Source organism: Alternaria atra, assembly GCF_907166805.1.
Source record: "Alternaria atra isolate CS162 genome assembly, contig: 21, whole genome shotgun sequence".
Taxonomy (NCBI): Eukaryota; Fungi; Ascomycota; class Dothideomycetes; order Pleosporales; family Pleosporaceae; genus Alternaria; species Alternaria atra.
This window is the reverse complement of record NW_025091319.1, coordinates 613,182-631,589: the sequence shown is the minus strand read 5'-3', so window position 1 is coordinate 631,589 and position 18,408 is coordinate 613,182. Positions and strand designations below refer to the sequence as shown.

Genomic DNA, 18,408 nt, shown 5'->3' with positions numbered 1-18,408 from the left:
ACAGAAACGCAGTAAGTCATGTTCTAAGGATTGTTCGATGCAAGTTTGTCGCGGTAGGTCGTGAGCAGTGCGCGTGTGCGGAATATTGATGGACCGCCTCGATAGCGGGGCTAGATTGTTAAACTCCCGATGTGCTGATTGTACTACTAGTCGCGCGAAACCCTCTAGCCCGTGTTTTGAGACTCGTTGAATAACAGCTCTGATTGGTCTAATTTTGTAGCGACTTGGTGGAACTGACTCAGCCACACTCTGGACGCCTTTCTTTCCCGGCCACGTACACGCTATGAGACGTCGAGCCATCCCATATGTAGTTTCGCTTTGAGATGGCTGTAAATGAGTCACTATGACTTCAGGTACGTGCCTAGGTATGGTGGAGCGTGTCAGGAGGATACAGGCTAACACAGCATCAATACCTAGATACATAGGGAGTATGTACAACTACACTTATATCTAGAGCGATTATCTATCATAACATCACATCTGAAAACCCCTTCACATCATGGCTTACATGAGTCCCGAGTCCGAAAAATCTGTGCTAGAGAAGATAAAAGAATTCCACGTACCAGGTCTTTCACTTGCCATTGTCCAGGGTGACGAGATATACTCGAAGGTAAGCAGGCTCACCTAAAACTAGCGAACCTCGCTCATCCTTCTCAGGCGTATGGTTACTCAAAACTACCCGACATCAAGACTACTCCAGATACTCTCTTCGATTTGGCAAGCACTTCCAAAAGTACCACCGCAGGAGCTGTCGCCCTTCTTGTAGACGATGAGAACTACTCAGAGATACAATGGACAACACCTGTTTCGAAAATCCTTCCAGATGACTTCGTTCTTCCTGACCAATACCTCACGGAGCAGGTCACGATTGAAGACATCCTAAGCCATCGCAGTGGTATTGCTACCCACGATGAATCGTACTTCAGCGTCCGGGCGAAACATCCAGACAATGCAAAATCCATGACACGTAATCTACGCAATCTCGAGTTCGTCAAGCCCCTTCGCACCGAACATATTTACAGCAATATCATGTTCAGCGTCACCGTGCATCTTGTTGAGACTGTCAGTGGCATGTCTTATACCGAATTCATAAGGACAAAGCTCTGGAAACCCCTCGGCATGACCAACACATTCCACGACGTCCCTGACATCGAAGCCAACAGCGAAATGGATCGCAGAACAACGTCATACCACTGGAATAGCGAATCCGAGTCTTATGTTGCACTGCCTCATTATCCTCCGGCGCCAGAGGGTCACGGCGCAGGCTGTGTCTTCAGCAGTGCAAGCGATTACGCGAAATGGATCCGCGCTCTTATCAAACGTGACCCCATTCTCTCCGAAGCTAGTCACAAAGCACTCGCAACACCTCGCAGCTTCGACCTACTTGGCGACGAGAAATGGTCGATACCCTTCAAAAGTGAAGAGCTCTACACCCTAGGCCTATCCCTCACAAGTTATCGTGGATACACATTGATCGGACATTACGGCTCAGTACCCGGATTTAGAGCCATGGTATGTTTCATGCCTAAACTCGACTGGGGACTTGTGATCTTCGGAAACTCAAGCAGCGCAACTTATGTCAGTGATATTCTGAAGTTCACGTTGCTCGACGATGTTATCGGTGTGCGGAAGGAGGATCGCGTGGACTGGGGTGTGTTCTTCAAGAATTTCCAAACTATGGACGATGCGGAGGATGCGGAGAAGCCTGAGTGGACGAAAGTGGAGAGTGTGGAGCCGCTCGGTATTGCCTTGGAGAAGATGGTTGGAGGTTATCACAATATTGGGTATAAGGGACTGGTGCTTGAGTTGAAGGATGGGAAGGTAATGGCGGATTGCAGCGATCGATGCTTCCCGTACGTGCTTGCTTTTGAACATCTGACTGGCAATAATTTCACTGTAGAGATGCACGGCATTTGGGAAGGCAGACTATACAGTACAATCCGAGGCGAAATCCGGACAGAGGGTGGGCAAGTAATGGCGATAGGTGTTGGGCTGGAAACAGATGTCAAGGGCGGCCTCATCTGGTTCGATCGGGTGTAGCATGGGAACTACTCTAGTTATAAAAATACGCATACGTTTCGAAATGATTGAAGTGCAGCGGCTAGGCTGCCAAACTCGTGGTGCGTAGGAGTGAAGGAGGCGGAGCTGACTCCTGGCGCTACAGTCCGTGCGCACCCAACGAGCCAGTTCAGTCAACGAGCCACCCCAACAAGATCAGACGACAAAAAAGATGAGGTTATAGAGCCACCCACAATAGCTATTATCGTGAGATTTTTTGGTGTATTGATATATTGACGCTACTAAAGCGTTTGCACTACTTGTATCTCGCTGGCGTCTTAAGTTGGCGCTCTCGCAAGCCAAATCTGGGTGGGGAGGGCGCCCGAGGCGGACTGGCAACCACCCGACTTGATGGAGCAACAACACGACGACGCTTTGTCGGTTTTTTTGCGGGTTTGTGTAAGGCTTCTCGCTTACGCTTATTTGCTGTATCGCGACTTTTTTGAGCGGTTGCAGCTTGTTGTTGCTGCTTTTTGAGTGCCCGTTCGGCAGCTTTCTCCTCACGCTGCCGTAACTGCTCCGCATCCTTAGCAATTTTGGCTTGTTGTCGAGCCACCTTTGCAGCTTCTTAAGAGCGCTTTTTCTCAGCTGCTTCTGCTGCTTTTCTCTCTCTATCGCGAGCTTTTTAGAGTTGTAGCTCCGCGGCTTCGTCCAGTTCTGCGGCCTTGCGCGCGCGGAGGATGGCAAGCTTCCTGGGACTGTAGAATACAGCTCCGCCGTGCTAATCGTCGCCCTCTTGAGTAGTTAGTGTTGTTAATTTAGACAGTCGGGATCTTATGAGGTTAAGTTCAGCGCGTAGCTCCGCGTTTTGGAGGCGGAGAAGCTCGTTGTTGACCTGCAGCGAGTGTAGGCCTTGGGACAGCCGTTTGGCTTCAAATTTGGCCTTGTCAGCCACCGCAGCGTCAAAATTTTTGCGCAGTTAAGGCCAGGTATCGCCGTCGCCTTGCTCCCCAATTCCTAGCTCGTTATCTTGTTGTTGTGGTTGGTTGTTGAAGCGTTGAAGTACCGGGTCAGCGTCCATCGGCCATACGCCTGTAGCTTAAAAACTCTTCAATATGAGATCGTGAGTCATTGTAGAGCTCTAGGCCGGCCAAAATTTGCTGTAGAAGTCGCGTTTGGTGATCCTCGAGATGCCTTGGGTCCGCTGGAGGCGTTGGGTAAGCTCCTCGGTGTAGTGCTTCGAAAGCGGCGAAAAGAGCACAACATCTAACGGCTGCAAACTGTGTGTAGAATGTGGTGGGTACACTATAACTATGATGCGTTTGGCTTCACAATACTCCAAAAAATCGGGCGTGAGGTAGCTGGCGTGGCCGTCAAGGATCAGAAGGCGCCATTGCCGGCGAGCTTTGGCTGCCGTGAAGCGTTCGAAGACCTGTTGAAGCCAGGCAAGTCCTAAATCATTATTTGACCATCCCGAAGCCGAGTGGGATACGAAGATTTGGTGTTGTTTGGCTAACAGGTCGTCAACCCAGCTTAATTGAACCCCGGAGATGCCCTAATAGATGAGAGCGGGCGGCAATGCCTCTCTAGAAGCGCATACGCAAGCCAGCAGCGTTACCCATTCTCTGTTGCCATCTCTTATCGCCGCGGTACGCTCCCCTGACTCATAAACTGCCTTAGAGAAGATCCTCTTCCTGCGGTGGGCGATGCCGGTAAAGAAGCCCTTCTCATCCATATTGTACGTGTTGCGCTCTTCAATCTCATGTTCTTGCATCTTGGAGTGCAGCAAGTTAAAGTACAACTCGTATTTACGCTTGTTGTCAGCTAAGTGACGCTCACGATCTATACCGGTGTCCCATTTGGAGATGAGCTCATCGGGATGACGGTGTCGAAACCGGGTAACCTAGTTATCCGAAACCTCATGCTGCGCAACCGCGCTGCCGAAATTCTTCAAAATACTCCTTGTAGGTGGTACGCCGTCTCTTGTTTGCCCTTCTACGAAGCTAATAAGCTTATCCTCTTGTTGTGGGTTGAGATTTCGTCGATGTTCGGCCGCCTCTGTGCCCCGGGGTTGTTGTGCGCCCCGGTGCCTCCGCGACAACGTCGTTCGATCAACTCCGAATATTTTTGCAACTTGGCGGTACGAGAATTTATCTCCAGCCTCACGCGATTCGATATATTCAATCGCTTCTTGAATCGGGTCCATGGTTGTGGACTTATGACGCGTCGCAGTTGGGATGGTTCATGAGGTTGCGGGGCTTCGGGTGGCTCGTTGACTGAACTGGCTCGTTGGGTGCGCACGGACTGTACCGTATCCGTGCACCCAATGCACGGAGTCAACCAATGCACGCTCCGAGCCTGTACGGCCACCACAAAAGTGAGGCTATAGAGCCACACACAATAGTTAATATCGTGAGATATTTTGATAGGTTAATCTATAGACCTATGCGACAAAGTTTCTCATACAAAGTTACTGATATTTAGTGGCGGTGCGGCCGCTGCGTGTCGTGATAGTTGGGCGTGGTAGAGGAGGCGTCACAGGCTTTGGGTGACTACGCGCACCCACAGCACGACGCGCAGGCTTCTGTTTGACAGCAGAAGCTTTTGAGGTTGGACGACTACCTCTTTGGGATAATTTGAGAGCTTTTGCAGCGTCGCGAGCCTCCTTATCCTTGCGTCTTTGCTCCTTGCGTGCATCGATGGCTGCTCGCTCCTCTGCCTTGGCCTGGTCTCTCGCTGCCTTCTCCCTTGCCCGCTGCTCACGCTTCTCTTCTGCAATCTTCTCCTTGTAGAGTTTACTAGCAGCAGCTAACTCTCTCGTCTCTGCCTTTTTGAGCTCCTCTTCTTGTGCCTCTTGTTCTGCAACAGCCATGCGCGCGCGCGCCTCCCGGAAGGCTCGAGGAGACCACATCATCGCACCTCCGTGATACTCCTGATGCTGCTGCAGGTCTAATTGCCTACTGGGTTGCTTCTAGCGCTTCCTGTTTTGGTAGAGCTTCTTGCGTAAGCCATCTACTTCAACTTGGAGTAATTCTACTTGAGATGAGAGATGGTGGATAGTTTGACCCAGCTTCCGTGCGCCCACACTGCGCGAATCCTTCATCTCTGCCTAAAGTGTAGTGCAAGCTTTGAGCCAATCCTCGGCAGAATAAGCCGTAGAGCCAGAGGAGACTGATTCTAAGCTGTCAGGGCTTATGTGGCGGAACCTATCGAGTATGACGTCGGGATTCACTGGGGATATGCCGGTGGCTGTGAAGGCCTTTGATATGAGGTTTTCAGTGAACGTGGATACCCAGGCAGGCCAGAACAGGGCAAAGAAGTCACCTTTGGACAGTGGAGAAAGGCCCTGAGATGCCTGGAGGTGGTTGTCGAGTTCACAGGAGTAGTTAGATGAGAGAGGCTTGAAGCAGACTACATCCAACGGCTGAAGAGTCTGGGTACTGTGAGGAGGCAATACTGCCAATATAATCCGCTTCTGGTGACAGTATTCGATAAACTCCTGGGTTAGATGACTCCCATGGCCATCCACAATCAAGAGCCGATACCTTAGCCGTGCCTTTGGCTTAGTGTATCGGTCAAACACCTGCTCAAGCCAAGCCAACCCTATATCATTGTTCGTCCATCCTGATGGCGATGAGGCGACGTGGATAGCGTGCTTTCCCGCCTCGATATCCGCTACCCAGCGGCTTTGGATAGTGGAGTTCTTTGACGCGAAGATGATGCCAGGGGGAAGAGTAGTACCATCCGCGCAGATCGCGGCCAACAGGCTCACCCACTTACGTGAGCCATCTTGACGAGCCTGCCTGACCTCCTTCTTCTTATATTGACGCCTGCTGAACACCCGTTTGGTTCTACCTAGCACCCCAATCGCGAAGCCCTTCTTATCTATATTGTATGTGTTCTCTGGCGCAATGTCGTATTGAGTGATCTTCTGCTGTAGAACCTCGAAGTACAACTGGTACTTGCATTGTGACTCAGCGTTATGGTGATTAGAGTCCATGCCAGTGGTCCATTGGAGGGTAAGCCGATCGCGGTGACGGTGCAGGAAGCGCTTGACCCAGCTATCAGAGCAGGGCTGTGAGGCAACTGAGGATACGAAATCTTGTATCATATGCCTTGTAGGTGGTAAGTGACGCGCCGAAAGCTCCTCTATATACTTGACTAGATCTAATTCCTGTTGGTTGCTGAGCTTTTGTTGGTTCTCGTTGGCGACGCGTCGGGGGACCTGATTAAGTCGATGCGCGCGCGACAACGTTGAGCGACCAACACCATGTTTCTTTGCTATATTTGTATACACAAGTTGTTCGCCAGGCTTCAAATTATCAATCTCTGCAAGCGCATCTGATATTCCTGTCATAGTGGTTGAGTAAATACGCGTTCAAAAGGTGGTGGTGATCGCGATCCCCGTGCATTGGTTGACTCCGTGCATTGGGTGCACGGACACGGTAAAGCCTAGCACTAGCAAGGCGGCGCAAGACTCCACCCACGTCGTGAATGGCTTGCTGTGAACGCGCTTCCCTCGAGAGTATTTCATCGACTGTTTGCTCGAATATGAGTGTCTAAATATTTTCATGATATAGTTCGCACTTGCTGTGAGTCGATTGCTAATTCTCTCAGCCGACCGATTCGCCAACTCAGTCGCGTCAAGAGTACAACGCGTAAACACCGACGGCGCGCCACATCAAGATGCTAGCCGACGGGAAGATCGACTCGCTAGATACACATCTAGAGCAATTCAAGCTCAACGATCAGAACAGGCAAATTGATTTAGCAGTACGTCTATACCGACATGTCGTTACTAATCTGCATCCCGGTAACCCCGCTTAGAATCTCCTAAAAGAGTACGGTCAGCTACTTGACGAATACAAAGACTTGAAGAAAGCCTATGAGGAAAAAGGCAAGATTGCTATTACCAAGCCTGCAGCTACGTCTATCACCGCTGTGACAGCAAGGCCTCAAAATCGTTATGTCTTGGTGTTGGTAGACGGCAACAATTACATCGTCAGTTTCATCAAAGCCTCGCAAAATACAAGCTGATAGACTCTAGTTCAACCATGAGCTCATTCGCGAAAAGGAAGAGGGTGGGATGCGTGCTGCTCGTATGCTCAACGAAGCTGTAGAAAATTATCTACAGCAAAGCACGTTTACCCGTGGCGCCCGCGTCCATGTCAAGATCTACGCAGACTTGACGAACCTGTCTAAGCAGCTTGCGAAGTCTAAAGTGATCGGCTTAGAAAAGCGATCGTTATCTCCATTCTCAGCCGCCTTTACCCGAGCCATCAGCACCTTCGACTTCATTGATGCCCTAGATGAAGAAGGCACTAGATTCAAGATCAGAGAACAGTTCAAGATCGCTTCCGAGGATACAGCTTGCTGCCACATCTTATACGCTGCTTGCCATGACCCGGCCTCTCTTTCTCAACTCGTACCCTTCAGCGGCGAACGCAACAAGATTACACTTGTCCAGGGTGCCGGGTGGAACCCTGGGTTCCACCAGTTCGACTTGAACGTCACTCAGTTCAAAACTGTTTTTAGATGGTCTGAACTTCCCGTTGCCGCGCCAGCTAGCAAAAGTGCTGCAGCTGCAGCACCTAAACAAAACGCAATAGCAGCAGTACAGAGATCAATACTTATACCCGGACTACCAACTCCTCGCAAAGAATCATGGAGGCGAGACGGCTCTTTCAGCGTGTCAGACTCCGCATTCGGCGACTTATCGCCTACAGAAACCAACGGCTCCGATGAACAAGACGGCGTTGGAAGGGAAGAGCAATCCGCATATCCCCAAACAGCAAAAGGCGGTCCCTCGAAACCCCAGAAAGACTCGCAGTTATGCAGGTACTTCCAAAAAGGCTTTTGTCGCTTCGGCAACAAATGCAACTTCCAACACGTCCCCAAAGGACTCGACGGCGTAAACGGTTCTACTTCGTCCCAACTACCCCGCGGCCCATCTTCATCTCAAGCTCAACTCGCTTCACTACAATCTTCTCAACGACAAAACAACAACAACAACAACAACAACAACAACAACAACAACACAACAACAACAACAACAACAACAACAACAACAACAACAACAACAACAACAACAACAACAACAACAACAACAACAACAACAACAATCCACAGACCACAGCAGCATCTCTTCCCTCCTCCCCGCCGCCCCAATCCCCGGCTTCATCCCCCTGAACAAATCTCACCAACGCATCGACACCTACCTCGCTTTCCCCTCCCCAGTTGCGTGGAAAATCTACAACGCACGCTTCGCAAAGGCTAAACCATGCAACACCTTCCACCTCCAACAGGAATGCTCCGCCGGCAACTGCACCTTCGACCACAGCGATATAGAGCCTGAAGCAAAGCAAGTCCTCGAGTATGTGGTGAAATGTAATCCTTGTTCGAGGAAGGGGGCTTGTAGGAAGAAGGATTGCTTTTATGGGCACCTATGTCAGAAAGATGGGTGTACGGGGCAAGGTGGATCAGGTCCAAAAGCTTGTCGGTTTAAGCCAGACTTACATTATAGGGGGGAGGAATGTAGGGTGGGGAGTTTGGTGCCGGCGGTGGAGGATGACGTGAGAGAAGGGGATGATTTTATGTGGTAGTGGCAATGATCACTGTATGGAAAGATAGACCTTTAGAGGAGATATAGATCATCTATGAGGATCTATAACCACAACCAAACAGTTACTAGCCGTTTATTTTAAAGACTTCTTCCGGAATGATCGCATATGAAAATATTCAATATCAGTAATAGCCCCATGCAAATGCCCATCCCAGTCAAACGCCACCGCTAAAACAGCCCATATGCATAACCCAAGCAAGGCAAAGTGGTATAAAACATCCTGAAGATACACACAAAATGCAACAGTCCCATCTACTCAGCTTAACTAATACTTCCTTCCTTTCCGCCTCGGCAGCCCAGATTCCATGCCCGTGGTCGGCGGCACACTCGCAGTAGCTGGTATAATAACCTTGGGCGTAGGAAGTCCCTTCTTCGGCGTAGCATCGCTGATCCCCGAACGATTTACATTCTCCTTGTCTCCAACCTTCGCTGAAGAAGGTGTTTGCGGTAGTACCACTTTCTTGGGAGCAGCAAGACGACTTTTGCGTTGAGATCCTGGTTGCACACCCACAGGTGCTACGTCTAGAGACGGGAGTTTGGCATCAGTTGTGCTGGATGATAGACCGCTGTCGATGGATGTAGAGGTTGAAGACGCAACGGGCATCTTCTTGATCTTGGTAGATTTTGGTTTAGGCGGTTGCTTATCTTGCGCTGCTTCTTTTTCTTCTTGCACGGCTTCGGGAAGTAGACTTGCAGGTGCTAGTAAGCCCTTGCCAGGTGTACCGTTTGTCGTTCCCAGACCACGTACTCTGCGTACCTTGGGTGTAGATGTCTTGCTGGTCTTCTCCTTTTTCTTCTTTGGCTCAGGAGCATCTGACATGCCTAGTTCGTCTGGGGTGGCTAGAGACTCCGCCTCAGCTAGAGTCTCTGGGTTCTCCTGGTAGTATGCCAATGTCTCGTCCCAACGTACATTCTTACCGACGATGAGTTCCTTTTCAGCATCGCTGATAGGAGGCAGATTGTATGCGTCCATTGCGAGCTTCATCAGACGGACGGTAACACAGAAAGCGCCTTGCTTGTTCTTGCGGGTGTTGTTTCGCGTCATGTCAGCTAGCACTTTCGCGTCGTCCTTCTTGAGTACGACTACTTCATTACCGTCGGCACGGCGAATATTGATCTTGGGTGGTCCTGGGGCGGGTAATCTTGACTTCTTTGTCCGTGAAGAGCGTCTTGATGCTTGTGCACTCTTCTCTTCAGCAGTTTCTGTCTCCTCCGCACATGGAGTAGGCGATGGAAGAGTTTCAGCCGGCTTACTTAGTGTGGGTATTTGCGATAGATCCAGCGTCAGCTCGGTATGCTGCTTGGAAGGCGAGTTGGGGTCCTTTTCTTCGAGCACCTTGCGGGGTGAGGCCAAGGCATGACGGACCACATCCGAGTCTCGTCGATTCTGTAATGACTCTCTCTTGTGTGTGGTAACGGCAGCCTTCTCAGCCTTGCTCGCGGCAGCGCGAGTGAGAAAGTCCTTGAGGATGGCGGTATCATCATCGAAAGCGACTGTCATGGTAATATCATCGGGTCCAGACTCAGGGCGAGGCGGAGGCGGAGGGGAATGCAGTCTGCGAGGGACCGGTGACTGTGCTTTGGTGGGTGTGAAGGAAAACGTCAATCCATCGGCAATATCTGTAGATGCGACAGGTGCGTCCGTCATGTCGAGGTCTATTGGCTGAGGAAGCTCGAGAAAAGAGAGGTCATTAGGTTGTCGGGCATCGATCTTTGACGTGATTACATCCTCCTTCAAGTTTGAGTCGCCGTCCATGTGTTCATCGGTGTTCTCTTGATCTACCGAAAGCAGATTATGCTCTTGAACCGCTGCTTGATACTCTCGCAAGATGTTCAGCTGCAGCGAAGCTTCTGTGAACTCTTCTTCACGGTCGCCCGCTTCAGGAGATCTGGGTATGTCTTCCTGAACTTCCTCTGTCGATAAGCTCAATTCAACTTCAGATAACTCATCGTCTTCGTCATGCGCTGGTGGTAGTGCTGAAGTCGTGGGATCGTCCAACGGCAAAGCTGGGTACTGAAGGCCCGTCGTAGCCTGTGGTGCCTCTGACGTATCCCCCTCTTCAAGCCCCGCCTCGTTGCTTTTGTCGCTGACAGCCTCCTCGGTTCGAGTCTCGGCCCCCTCTTGAAGTGTTCCACTCACGGAGAACAAACTCTCTGCACTGGTCTCCTCCAACACCCTGTTGCTGTCTTCGGTGGGTAAAGTTTCCGTCATGATCGCCTCAGTTTCCGCTTCTACGTTGTCGCTCAGGGGAAGTTCTGGGTATTCAACCTTCTCAGGCGATGCATTTGAGGCACTCGACATGTGCTTGAGTGGCGAACAAAATAGCTTCGCAATTGTCGCGTCCTCGGTGGATTCCAGCTCTTCTTGGTATGCGTCTACGGTCTCGCGATCGTGAAGTTCAGCTGTCGACGCGTCCACCGTGAAGGTGAAAGTCGATCTGTCGTCCTTCACAGAAGGTAGGTCTCGAACTGCTTCCATCTGTTCATCCATATCCGCGTTTGTCTCGTTGATGCTCTCCTCGTCTTCCATGTTGTGGGTACTGTCTTCTTCCTCTTCGCTGCTGACTTCGTCGTTGGCGCCGATTGCGGGATGTTCAATCTGTGTCGCTTTCTTCCCTGAAACCAGTCAGTGAATGCTATCGTATTACATTTAGTAACCCTACTTGGCAGAACACTCTTCCTGCGGTCCCAGCGCGTCGCTTTGAACACGCGCTTCTTGCCAAGTCTACTCGTAGATTTCTCCATAGCCTTCGGGCTCATGTGTTGCCGCCTCTTCACAGGCCTTGAGCGCGCATCTTGTTCCTCCTCATCCTCTGACCCTTGTGTTGTGTCGTCGGCACGCGACCTGAGATCGAATCTGCGCCAGATCTTCTTCTCCTTTCCTTCACCTACTCTCTTTACTTCCTGCTTTCGCTCCCATCCACGCGGTATCTTGGCAACTGGAAGGGTATTTGGGTCGAGAAATGCAGCATCGGTTTCGTTCCAGGTGTTGTCAAACGTTGCTGTGGGCGCGGTGCGTTTGCGCGGAGTGAAGACCATGGTGTCGGCGGTCGATTAGTACTATTATATATATATATATATATATATATATATCAATGGCGCGCAAACATGGATCCTGTGTCGTGAGGCTCGTTAGTATCGTCGTGAAGATGTGTCGTCTGTGTTCGCCGTCCGTCGCTAGGAAGGTGCAATCGTAAACAAAGCCGGACAGGGATCAAGATGGGGCAGGCACGCTAAGGAGATTGCCGCGGCGGAAACTTTTGAATCCACCGAGTCGACGACGACGACGCCATCGCATCCACGAGCCTGTACAACACCAGTACTCACGTCGCATTTGGATTGCAGCAATCTTTCGAAAAGCATCTACAAGATGGTACCGAAGCCCCAAGGGACCGCCGTCCAGTCGGCCACGCACCGACCCCTCCCGCCGCTACCAAAACTTCGCGTCCGACGACCGAACAAGCCAGAGGCAAACCCATGTCTAGGAGCAATGTCATCAGTTTTGGGTATGTCAGAATAAGAGCTGTAGAGTGAGGAGATTGAGATGTGATATCGGATTGCGCCGGAGGGTGGACTGCGGGGCCAAGAGTGCTCGAAAAGACAACCACGAATATGCGCTGACACATGGCTACAGGATGCTGGGCGTCTTCCGGCTACAGCGTACAAGGCTGTGCGCAGCTTGAGCAGAAATTACGGCAGTGTATGGATGCGCCAGTACGTTCACCAACCCCAACAACTCTCAGACCCCATCTAATCCTCCATCCAGCGAAACCCCAACCAGAAGAAGAACAACATCAACTACCACCTTTCGAGGATGTACCCCAAGATCGTCGGCCCTCACAAGCGGGACTAGACCGCTCACGCCATTTTCTTGTACACTATGTATACCCGTACGACAGCATCATGGGGGAGTTCAAGTCGTTGGAATCATCGACAGGCGTTATGGTTACGATCGTTGTATATAGACGAATTTAGGAAGAGTTGGCATTTGCGTTTAAGCTGCAGATGTATTGAATCACAACCAAATCGCCTATTACGTACAGAGATATCTGCAAGGGAAGAATGAGGCCACGAGCGGGCTTTGGCCAGTAGTTGTGTTAGCGACGGCTGCAGGACAGCCCTTTACGCACGATTACGACTGCTTTGTCTATTAACTTCATGTTTCAGTTTGGTCCATCATCCAGACCGACCACCATTCGAGACCATACCAACAGCCTATATCGAACCATCATCTGCCGAACAAGGCAGTGCATCCAATTCCCCACGTTCACCCACGTGCGAGACACGTCTTTGTATGTTTCATCGCTCCAAGGCCTAAATGCCAAGTCTCTACTGCATCACCAATAGCAAACGACAGATTCAATCGCATCTACTAAGGGATTACCGCAGTGTTATATCCCGCTCGTCATGATGCATAATTATGCTGTGCATCGTTGACCGAACACGCTCACTTGGGCTATATTTACCAACTTTGTCCAACGCCACATGCAGGCTTAGACCCACTCACTCTACACCCCACCAGCACGTCTACCAATGCGCTGCTCAGCCCCCAGTTGACCAAATCCTACGCCTACCTTGATCCGGCCGCATACTAGACCTCCCCCAACCTCCCAGTGGCCCGTCACTCACACGTTTTGTGCAGGGCGGAAAATCGTAGGTATGATTGGGCTGATGTGGGAAGAGGTGAAGGGTGTTATGCGACGCCTTTCCTGAAGCTACCCTCGCTTACCCGCATCGTCACCACCGCGAAACCGCTTTCGATTGGATCGCCAGGGACATGGCCCGATCTCTATAGCCAGGGAAGCTCTCGAGCTTACCCTGCCGCAACATGTGTTGCTAGGGTGCTGATTTCCCTCCCACATGCACTCAGCCGCGTAAGGTGTTGTGGGCTTCTTATAGTCTGCTGGATTGCGTAGCGATCTTCATCTTTGCACCTCAAACTACTCGAGCGTACGACTCTGCTGTTCGTCATACTTTGGTGTCGGTTTACTCGGATTGAGGGCTGTTCGTTTACATAATTAAAGAGCTGTGCTCATGGAAACACAATGACGACTAGATTCCTTGCACTCGTCTTGTTAGGACCGGCGATGGCATACGCGGCAGCTTTCTCGATACCGGAACCTACACAATATACGCCAACGGTGCATGGATGGAGTCCAGCGCCTACAGCAGCACCGCAGCTTCTTTTCGATCTGTCCAGACGGCAGCAAGGTGGTAGCAACACCTGTGGATTCGTTTCTGGTTCTGGTCTCCCAGGTAAGGTTACCTCAATTCAATCCTTGAAAAGTACTAACTCTTCGACAGTCAGCGCGGTAACATGTCCAAATCCCACGGATGTATGCGCTACCAATACCAACTTTGCCATCCACGGCTGTTGCGACCCGGCCCTAGGAACCTCCTGCACAATAGCCACAGCATGTATCGCCTCAACAGCCATGTCAGCGTCCTGCACAAACGACGCTTGCTCCTCCGACGCCGCAATAGCAAAGTGCACAGCGAGCTCCGCACCAGCTTGCTACCAGTGGCAGTTCATCTACGACAGAATGGTTCTCACACAGTATGGCTGCGCAGCCAGCGCATTCACAAGTACCGCATACCATAGTCTGGGGATGAGTGTATCGACGAGCTCAGCAGCGAAAGAAACAGTTACTGCGACCGTCACTAAGGAGTCTATCAGCATGCCAACTTCCTCCAATTCTTCTTCATCTTCCGGCTCGTCAAAACCTAGCCTAGGTGCTATAGTAGGCGGTACCATTGGCGCTTGTCTCTTCGTCTCTTTTATCGCTTTCGTCGTCTTCCTCGCGTGGCGCCGTCGTAAAGCCGCGGCAAAGAACAATCCGCATTCTGCTGGTGCTTTCCACCAGACGAATCCACAATCAATGGTTGAGTATGATCCATTGGGTTTCCCTTCTCCGGGCTTCTCGTCATCCGGTTTGCCTTCGCCGGCTAGTCCGTATGGCGATGATAGCAAGGGCTGGCAGCAGCATTCACCGAGAATGGGCAGGGGTTCAATAGGTATCGTGGAGGTGGACGGGACGTCGAGGGCGGTGGAGGCGCCCACGGCTGAGAAGTGAAGTGTTTTGAATACCTTATCGCTGTTTTCTTTTAGTCTTTGCTTGGTGGCGGCATGTGTTTTCTTGTTCCGGACTTCGGTCTTGGTAGATGATTACGTGTTTTTTTGTATTACAGCATGGTGGTTGATAGATTGATAACCGAATCTTGGGGAACTTTACGGGTAGGAAGATGGTTTCGCAGTGCCTCGGCTTACTGCACTTTGGGACTGTTCGTGTAATAGCATGTATACGATGTATGTTATTTCATTTTTGCTCGCCGGACCTTGGCGGACATATATATTCCATATATGCAAGACTTTACTGCGAATGTGATATTGTTGCACACGAACTTTAGTGTAGAGGTGGCCTGTACTCTGAGTAAATCCATTCGCTTGCATTACTACACTATACACGCTATCAAGATGGCTTATGATTATTCACCTTCAAGTCAACGGCGAGTTAGGAACGTTGCCCTGCCGTGAAGACGTCATCTCTACTGGAAGCGCTTCTCAGCGGCCTTCCAGTTGATGACGTTCCAGATAGCCTTGAAGTACTCCGCCTTGCGGTTCTGGTAGTCGAGGCTGGAAATGGTTAGCTTAATCAACCTCTGTCAGGATTTCATGCTAGAACTCACTAGTAGGCGTGCTCCCACGCATCAACACCCAGAATAGGACGGAATTGGCCAACGACGGGGTCCTGGTTGGCATATGTCTTGATCTGGATAGCGCCAGTCTGCGTGTCCTGGACCAACCAAGCCCAACCACTTCCTTGGATGCCCGCGAGTGCCGTGTTGAACTTGTCCTTGAAGGCGTCGAGGCTACCGTAGCTGTTGTTGATAGCAGCTGATAGCGCGCCAGATGGAGGCTCACCGCCGCCCTGGTTGGTAGGCGCAAGGTTCTCCCAGAAGAGGCTGTGGTTGATGTGACCTCCGCCGTGGAAGTTGATGAGCGGTTGCAGCGCAATCTGTGCCTTGATGTCTTCCTTTTGCTTGGCCTCGGCGATTTGCTCGCTAAAGTTGTTGAACGAGGTTACGTAGGTGTTGTGGTGGTTCTTGTGGTGCAGTTCCATGATCTTGCCGGAGATGGAGGGTTCAAGCGCGCCGTAGTCATCTACAGACTGTTAGTATGCAATGTGTCTATCAAAGTCGTAAGTCGTACATGGGAGGTCGGGCAGAGTGGCCTTGCCGCGAACAAACGTGGTACCGGCGAGACCAGCTCGAGAAGTGACGGGAGCTGCGGCTCTCGCGGCAGAGCGCAGAGCAGATGTGCGGAGGAGTGTGGTGTTCATGATGGCTTCAATTGATGTAATGGTTCAATTGTGTGTTGGTGGTATGAAGCTGGTATGAGCTGGTAGAACTCTGGGGAAGCTCGGGATTTATTACTGGCATTTCGTCATACTCATGCCGACCACCGACCACCGAGCTCAGAGCTCCTCCACTCCTCACGGCAGTGCGCCCTTCGACCAATGATAACACGCTGCTTTCGCCTTACGTTGGTACGATGTATGCAGGATTCGCGTCAAGACAATTTGCATTTTCATGTGAGAATGTTCAAAAAGAAAAGAGATGGCCGCTCGCGATATGGTAACTCCCCGGGATAGCCCCGCGCGGCGCTTTCAGAAAGAACTAGTCAATCAAGACGTGGGTGGCAGCTGTGCAGTTTTTGATAATCGCGTGCCGCAAAAACGAGACGCTTGATCCAAGTACCATATACTATCTCACCCCATGTGAGGTGATTGAGGTCCGCCCTGCATTTACGACAGCCATTCCAACGCGCTCCACAAGGGTGTCCCTCTTACAACTTACTTTAGCTACCCCGCCAAACGTCATCATGGCGCCTGTTAATGTCGTTCACCTGCCCAACGGTCAAAACATCACTGTCACGCCCGTCTTTGGGGGCCTCTTCTTCAAGTCAAGCGAAGTTCACATACATTCGCCTTTTCCGCCTGGTTGGACTATTGTGCTCAATTCTGAGGATGAATTGGCTACAGACGAACAAGAGCAGCAGCAGCAGGATGAGGGTGAGCTGTTCCCGCCACGACATATACATCGCTTCAAGAAACCTACCTTGAATGGAGACCACCTCTATATCTCATCCATTTCGAACCCCAGCAGCAGCGAGTTCAAGCCGGCTGCGTCGCCAACCCGCCAGATCGCTATGATGCTGTGGGCGACGCTGTACTGGTACTTCCACCAGCCCGAACCGACGCTGCAAGTCACGAATGCGCTTTCGAAGAACACCGCCGACGCTGGTAAGCCCAAGGGCGAATGGCGCATAAACATTAACAGGGAGGGTGTTTTCAAAGGCAAGGTAGTGCTGCCCAAGCTGGAGCGCATGGGGCTCATTGCCAGTGAAGATTCGACTGTGGGATGTGCGCAAGAAGAGTCCTCTCCTGAAGGCTGGACGCGCATGTTCGTCAGTCGAAGGACATTCTGGCAGCTGGACCCCAGAATATACCTGTTTACTCTATCACCCTTAGCCAACACCAACTCACCCTTCCCAGCAGGCTCGCCGTATCCCTCGAGACCGTCGTCCCCAATGGGTGGATCTGATGCGAAGAAAGAACAGCAGCTTGATCAAGTATCACCAGGCCTGTGGTCACCAACTGCGCCAGGCCCCTTCCACTCGAGCTCGCATCTACCAACATACTACCCGCCCCCGCCCGCGCAATACGTCTTCACGAACAACACGCGACACCCCATACGACCGAAGCCCCCTCGACAGGGCGAGATACTGTATACAAGGTACGTACCCAGCGTTGGGCAGTACCTATCGTTCCGAGTGGCTTCCATCTCCTCGAAAGCGCTTCGACACCAGGGCCCGGTCTCCAGCCCAAAGCGCAACAGCCAGATTGCAGCTTCCGACTCCGTCGTTCCTACCATGAGCTCGATGAACGGCGGAATGTCAGACTCGGAGTATCTACACAAATGGATGAACGATCCGCGTGTATCGCATTTTTGGGGCGAGGCGGGTCCAAAGTCTCATCAAGAGGAGTTCCTTAAGAATGGCTTACGATCGAAGAACTCGTTCCCAGTCATGGGATGCTGGGACGGGAAGCCGTTTGGCTACTTTGAGATATACTGGGTCAAGGAGGACAACCTGGGAAAGTACCTACCTATTGTCAGCGATTACGACCGAGGCTTCCACTGTTTGGTGGGTGAGCAGGAGTTCAGGGGTGCGCACAGGGTCAAGATCTGGCTGAGTGCATTAGTGCACTATTGTTGGCTCTCGGATAACCGGACGGAGAGGGTCATGTTGGAGCCGAGGGTCGATAACGAGAAGTGAGTCTCCAATTAATAACCAACAGTACACTGCTAACTTGCCAGACTCGCAAACTACCTCCAAGAAGCTGGCTTCTACAAGGAGCGCGAGATTAGCCTTCCACACAAGCAGAGCAACCTGTTTAAGATCAACCGAGACGTGTGGAAGGGGCCGGCGCTGTGAGTCCGCGGAGACGGTAATAAATGTGGAGTTGGAGTTGGGCAGAGCCGCATGAACGGGTTACGGCTCTTGGTGGATATGGTTATGTGGAGTAGCGCAAGTAAGCGCATCATGAGATACCAAGGTCTAGACTTCTATTCATGCTTAACATGCCACCTGCCGTGGGGGAACCCTTGGTCATTTCAATGAGTGTATCCCACGAAAGTACCATGACCGGGAAATTGTCCACCGAGGCGTTGAGACGTTGAGAGGCGTGTACGAAGGTGAAGCAATTCAGAGATTCTTCATAGAAGTC

General features: G+C 51.3%; 7 protein-coding genes across 7 annotated transcripts; 5 read left to right on the top strand and 2 right to left on the bottom strand.

Moving 5' to 3' along the window:
* Window positions 1–499: 499 nt before the first annotated feature.
* On the top strand, window positions 500–2,040 carry ALTATR162_LOCUS644 (uncharacterized protein; the record flags this gene model as incomplete). The annotated part of the gene is made up of 2 exons (XM_043308238.1): window positions 500–610; window positions 658–2,040. 2 exons carry the CDS (start codon window positions 500–502, stop codon window positions 2,038–2,040), a joined length of 1,494 nt encoding a protein of 497 aa, XP_043164173.1.
* Window positions 2,041–6,684: 4,644 nt separating this feature from the next.
* ALTATR162_LOCUS643 (uncharacterized protein) lies at window positions 6,685–8,689 on the top strand (the record flags this gene model as incomplete). Its single annotated transcript, XM_043308237.1, has 5 exons — window positions 6,685–6,771; window positions 6,826–6,999; window positions 7,046–7,916; window positions 8,128–8,371; window positions 8,683–8,689. 5 exons carry the CDS (start codon window positions 6,685–6,687, stop codon window positions 8,687–8,689), a joined length of 1,383 nt encoding a protein of 460 aa, XP_043164172.1.
* Window positions 8,690–8,885: 196 nt separating this feature from the next.
* ALTATR162_LOCUS642 (uncharacterized protein) lies at window positions 8,886–11,659 on the bottom strand (the record flags this gene model as incomplete). The annotated part of the gene is made up of 2 exons (XM_043308236.1): window positions 8,886–11,236; window positions 11,284–11,659. 2 exons carry the CDS (start codon window positions 11,657–11,659, stop codon window positions 8,886–8,888), a joined length of 2,727 nt encoding a protein of 908 aa, XP_043164171.1.
* Window positions 11,660–11,990: 331 nt separating this feature from the next.
* On the top strand, window positions 11,991–12,473 carry ALTATR162_LOCUS641 (uncharacterized protein; the record flags this gene model as incomplete). The annotated part of the gene is made up of 3 exons (XM_043308235.1): window positions 11,991–12,126; window positions 12,255–12,334; window positions 12,387–12,473. 3 exons carry the CDS (start codon window positions 11,991–11,993, stop codon window positions 12,471–12,473), a joined length of 303 nt encoding a protein of 100 aa, XP_043164170.1.
* A 1,192-nt stretch (window positions 12,474–13,665) lies between these two features.
* ALTATR162_LOCUS640 (uncharacterized protein) lies at window positions 13,666–14,694 on the top strand (the record flags this gene model as incomplete). Its single annotated transcript, XM_043308234.1, has 2 exons — window positions 13,666–13,876; window positions 13,925–14,694. The coding sequence occupies 2 exons, from the start codon at window positions 13,666–13,668 to the stop codon at window positions 14,692–14,694; spliced, it is 981 nt and encodes a 326-aa protein (XP_043164169.1).
* A 472-nt stretch (window positions 14,695–15,166) lies between these two features.
* Window positions 15,167–15,960, bottom strand: ALTATR162_LOCUS639 (uncharacterized protein; the record flags this gene model as incomplete). Its single annotated transcript, XM_043308233.1, has 3 exons — window positions 15,167–15,254; window positions 15,308–15,782; window positions 15,831–15,960. The coding sequence occupies 3 exons, from the start codon at window positions 15,958–15,960 to the stop codon at window positions 15,167–15,169; spliced, it is 693 nt and encodes a 230-aa protein (XP_043164168.1).
* Window positions 15,961–16,502: 542 nt separating this feature from the next.
* Window positions 16,503–18,116, top strand: ALTATR162_LOCUS638 (uncharacterized protein; the record flags this gene model as incomplete). Its single annotated transcript, XM_043308232.1, has 2 exons — window positions 16,503–17,953; window positions 17,999–18,116. The coding sequence occupies 2 exons, from the start codon at window positions 16,503–16,505 to the stop codon at window positions 18,114–18,116; spliced, it is 1,569 nt and encodes a 522-aa protein (XP_043164167.1).
* Window positions 18,117–18,408: the final 292 nt, after the last annotated feature.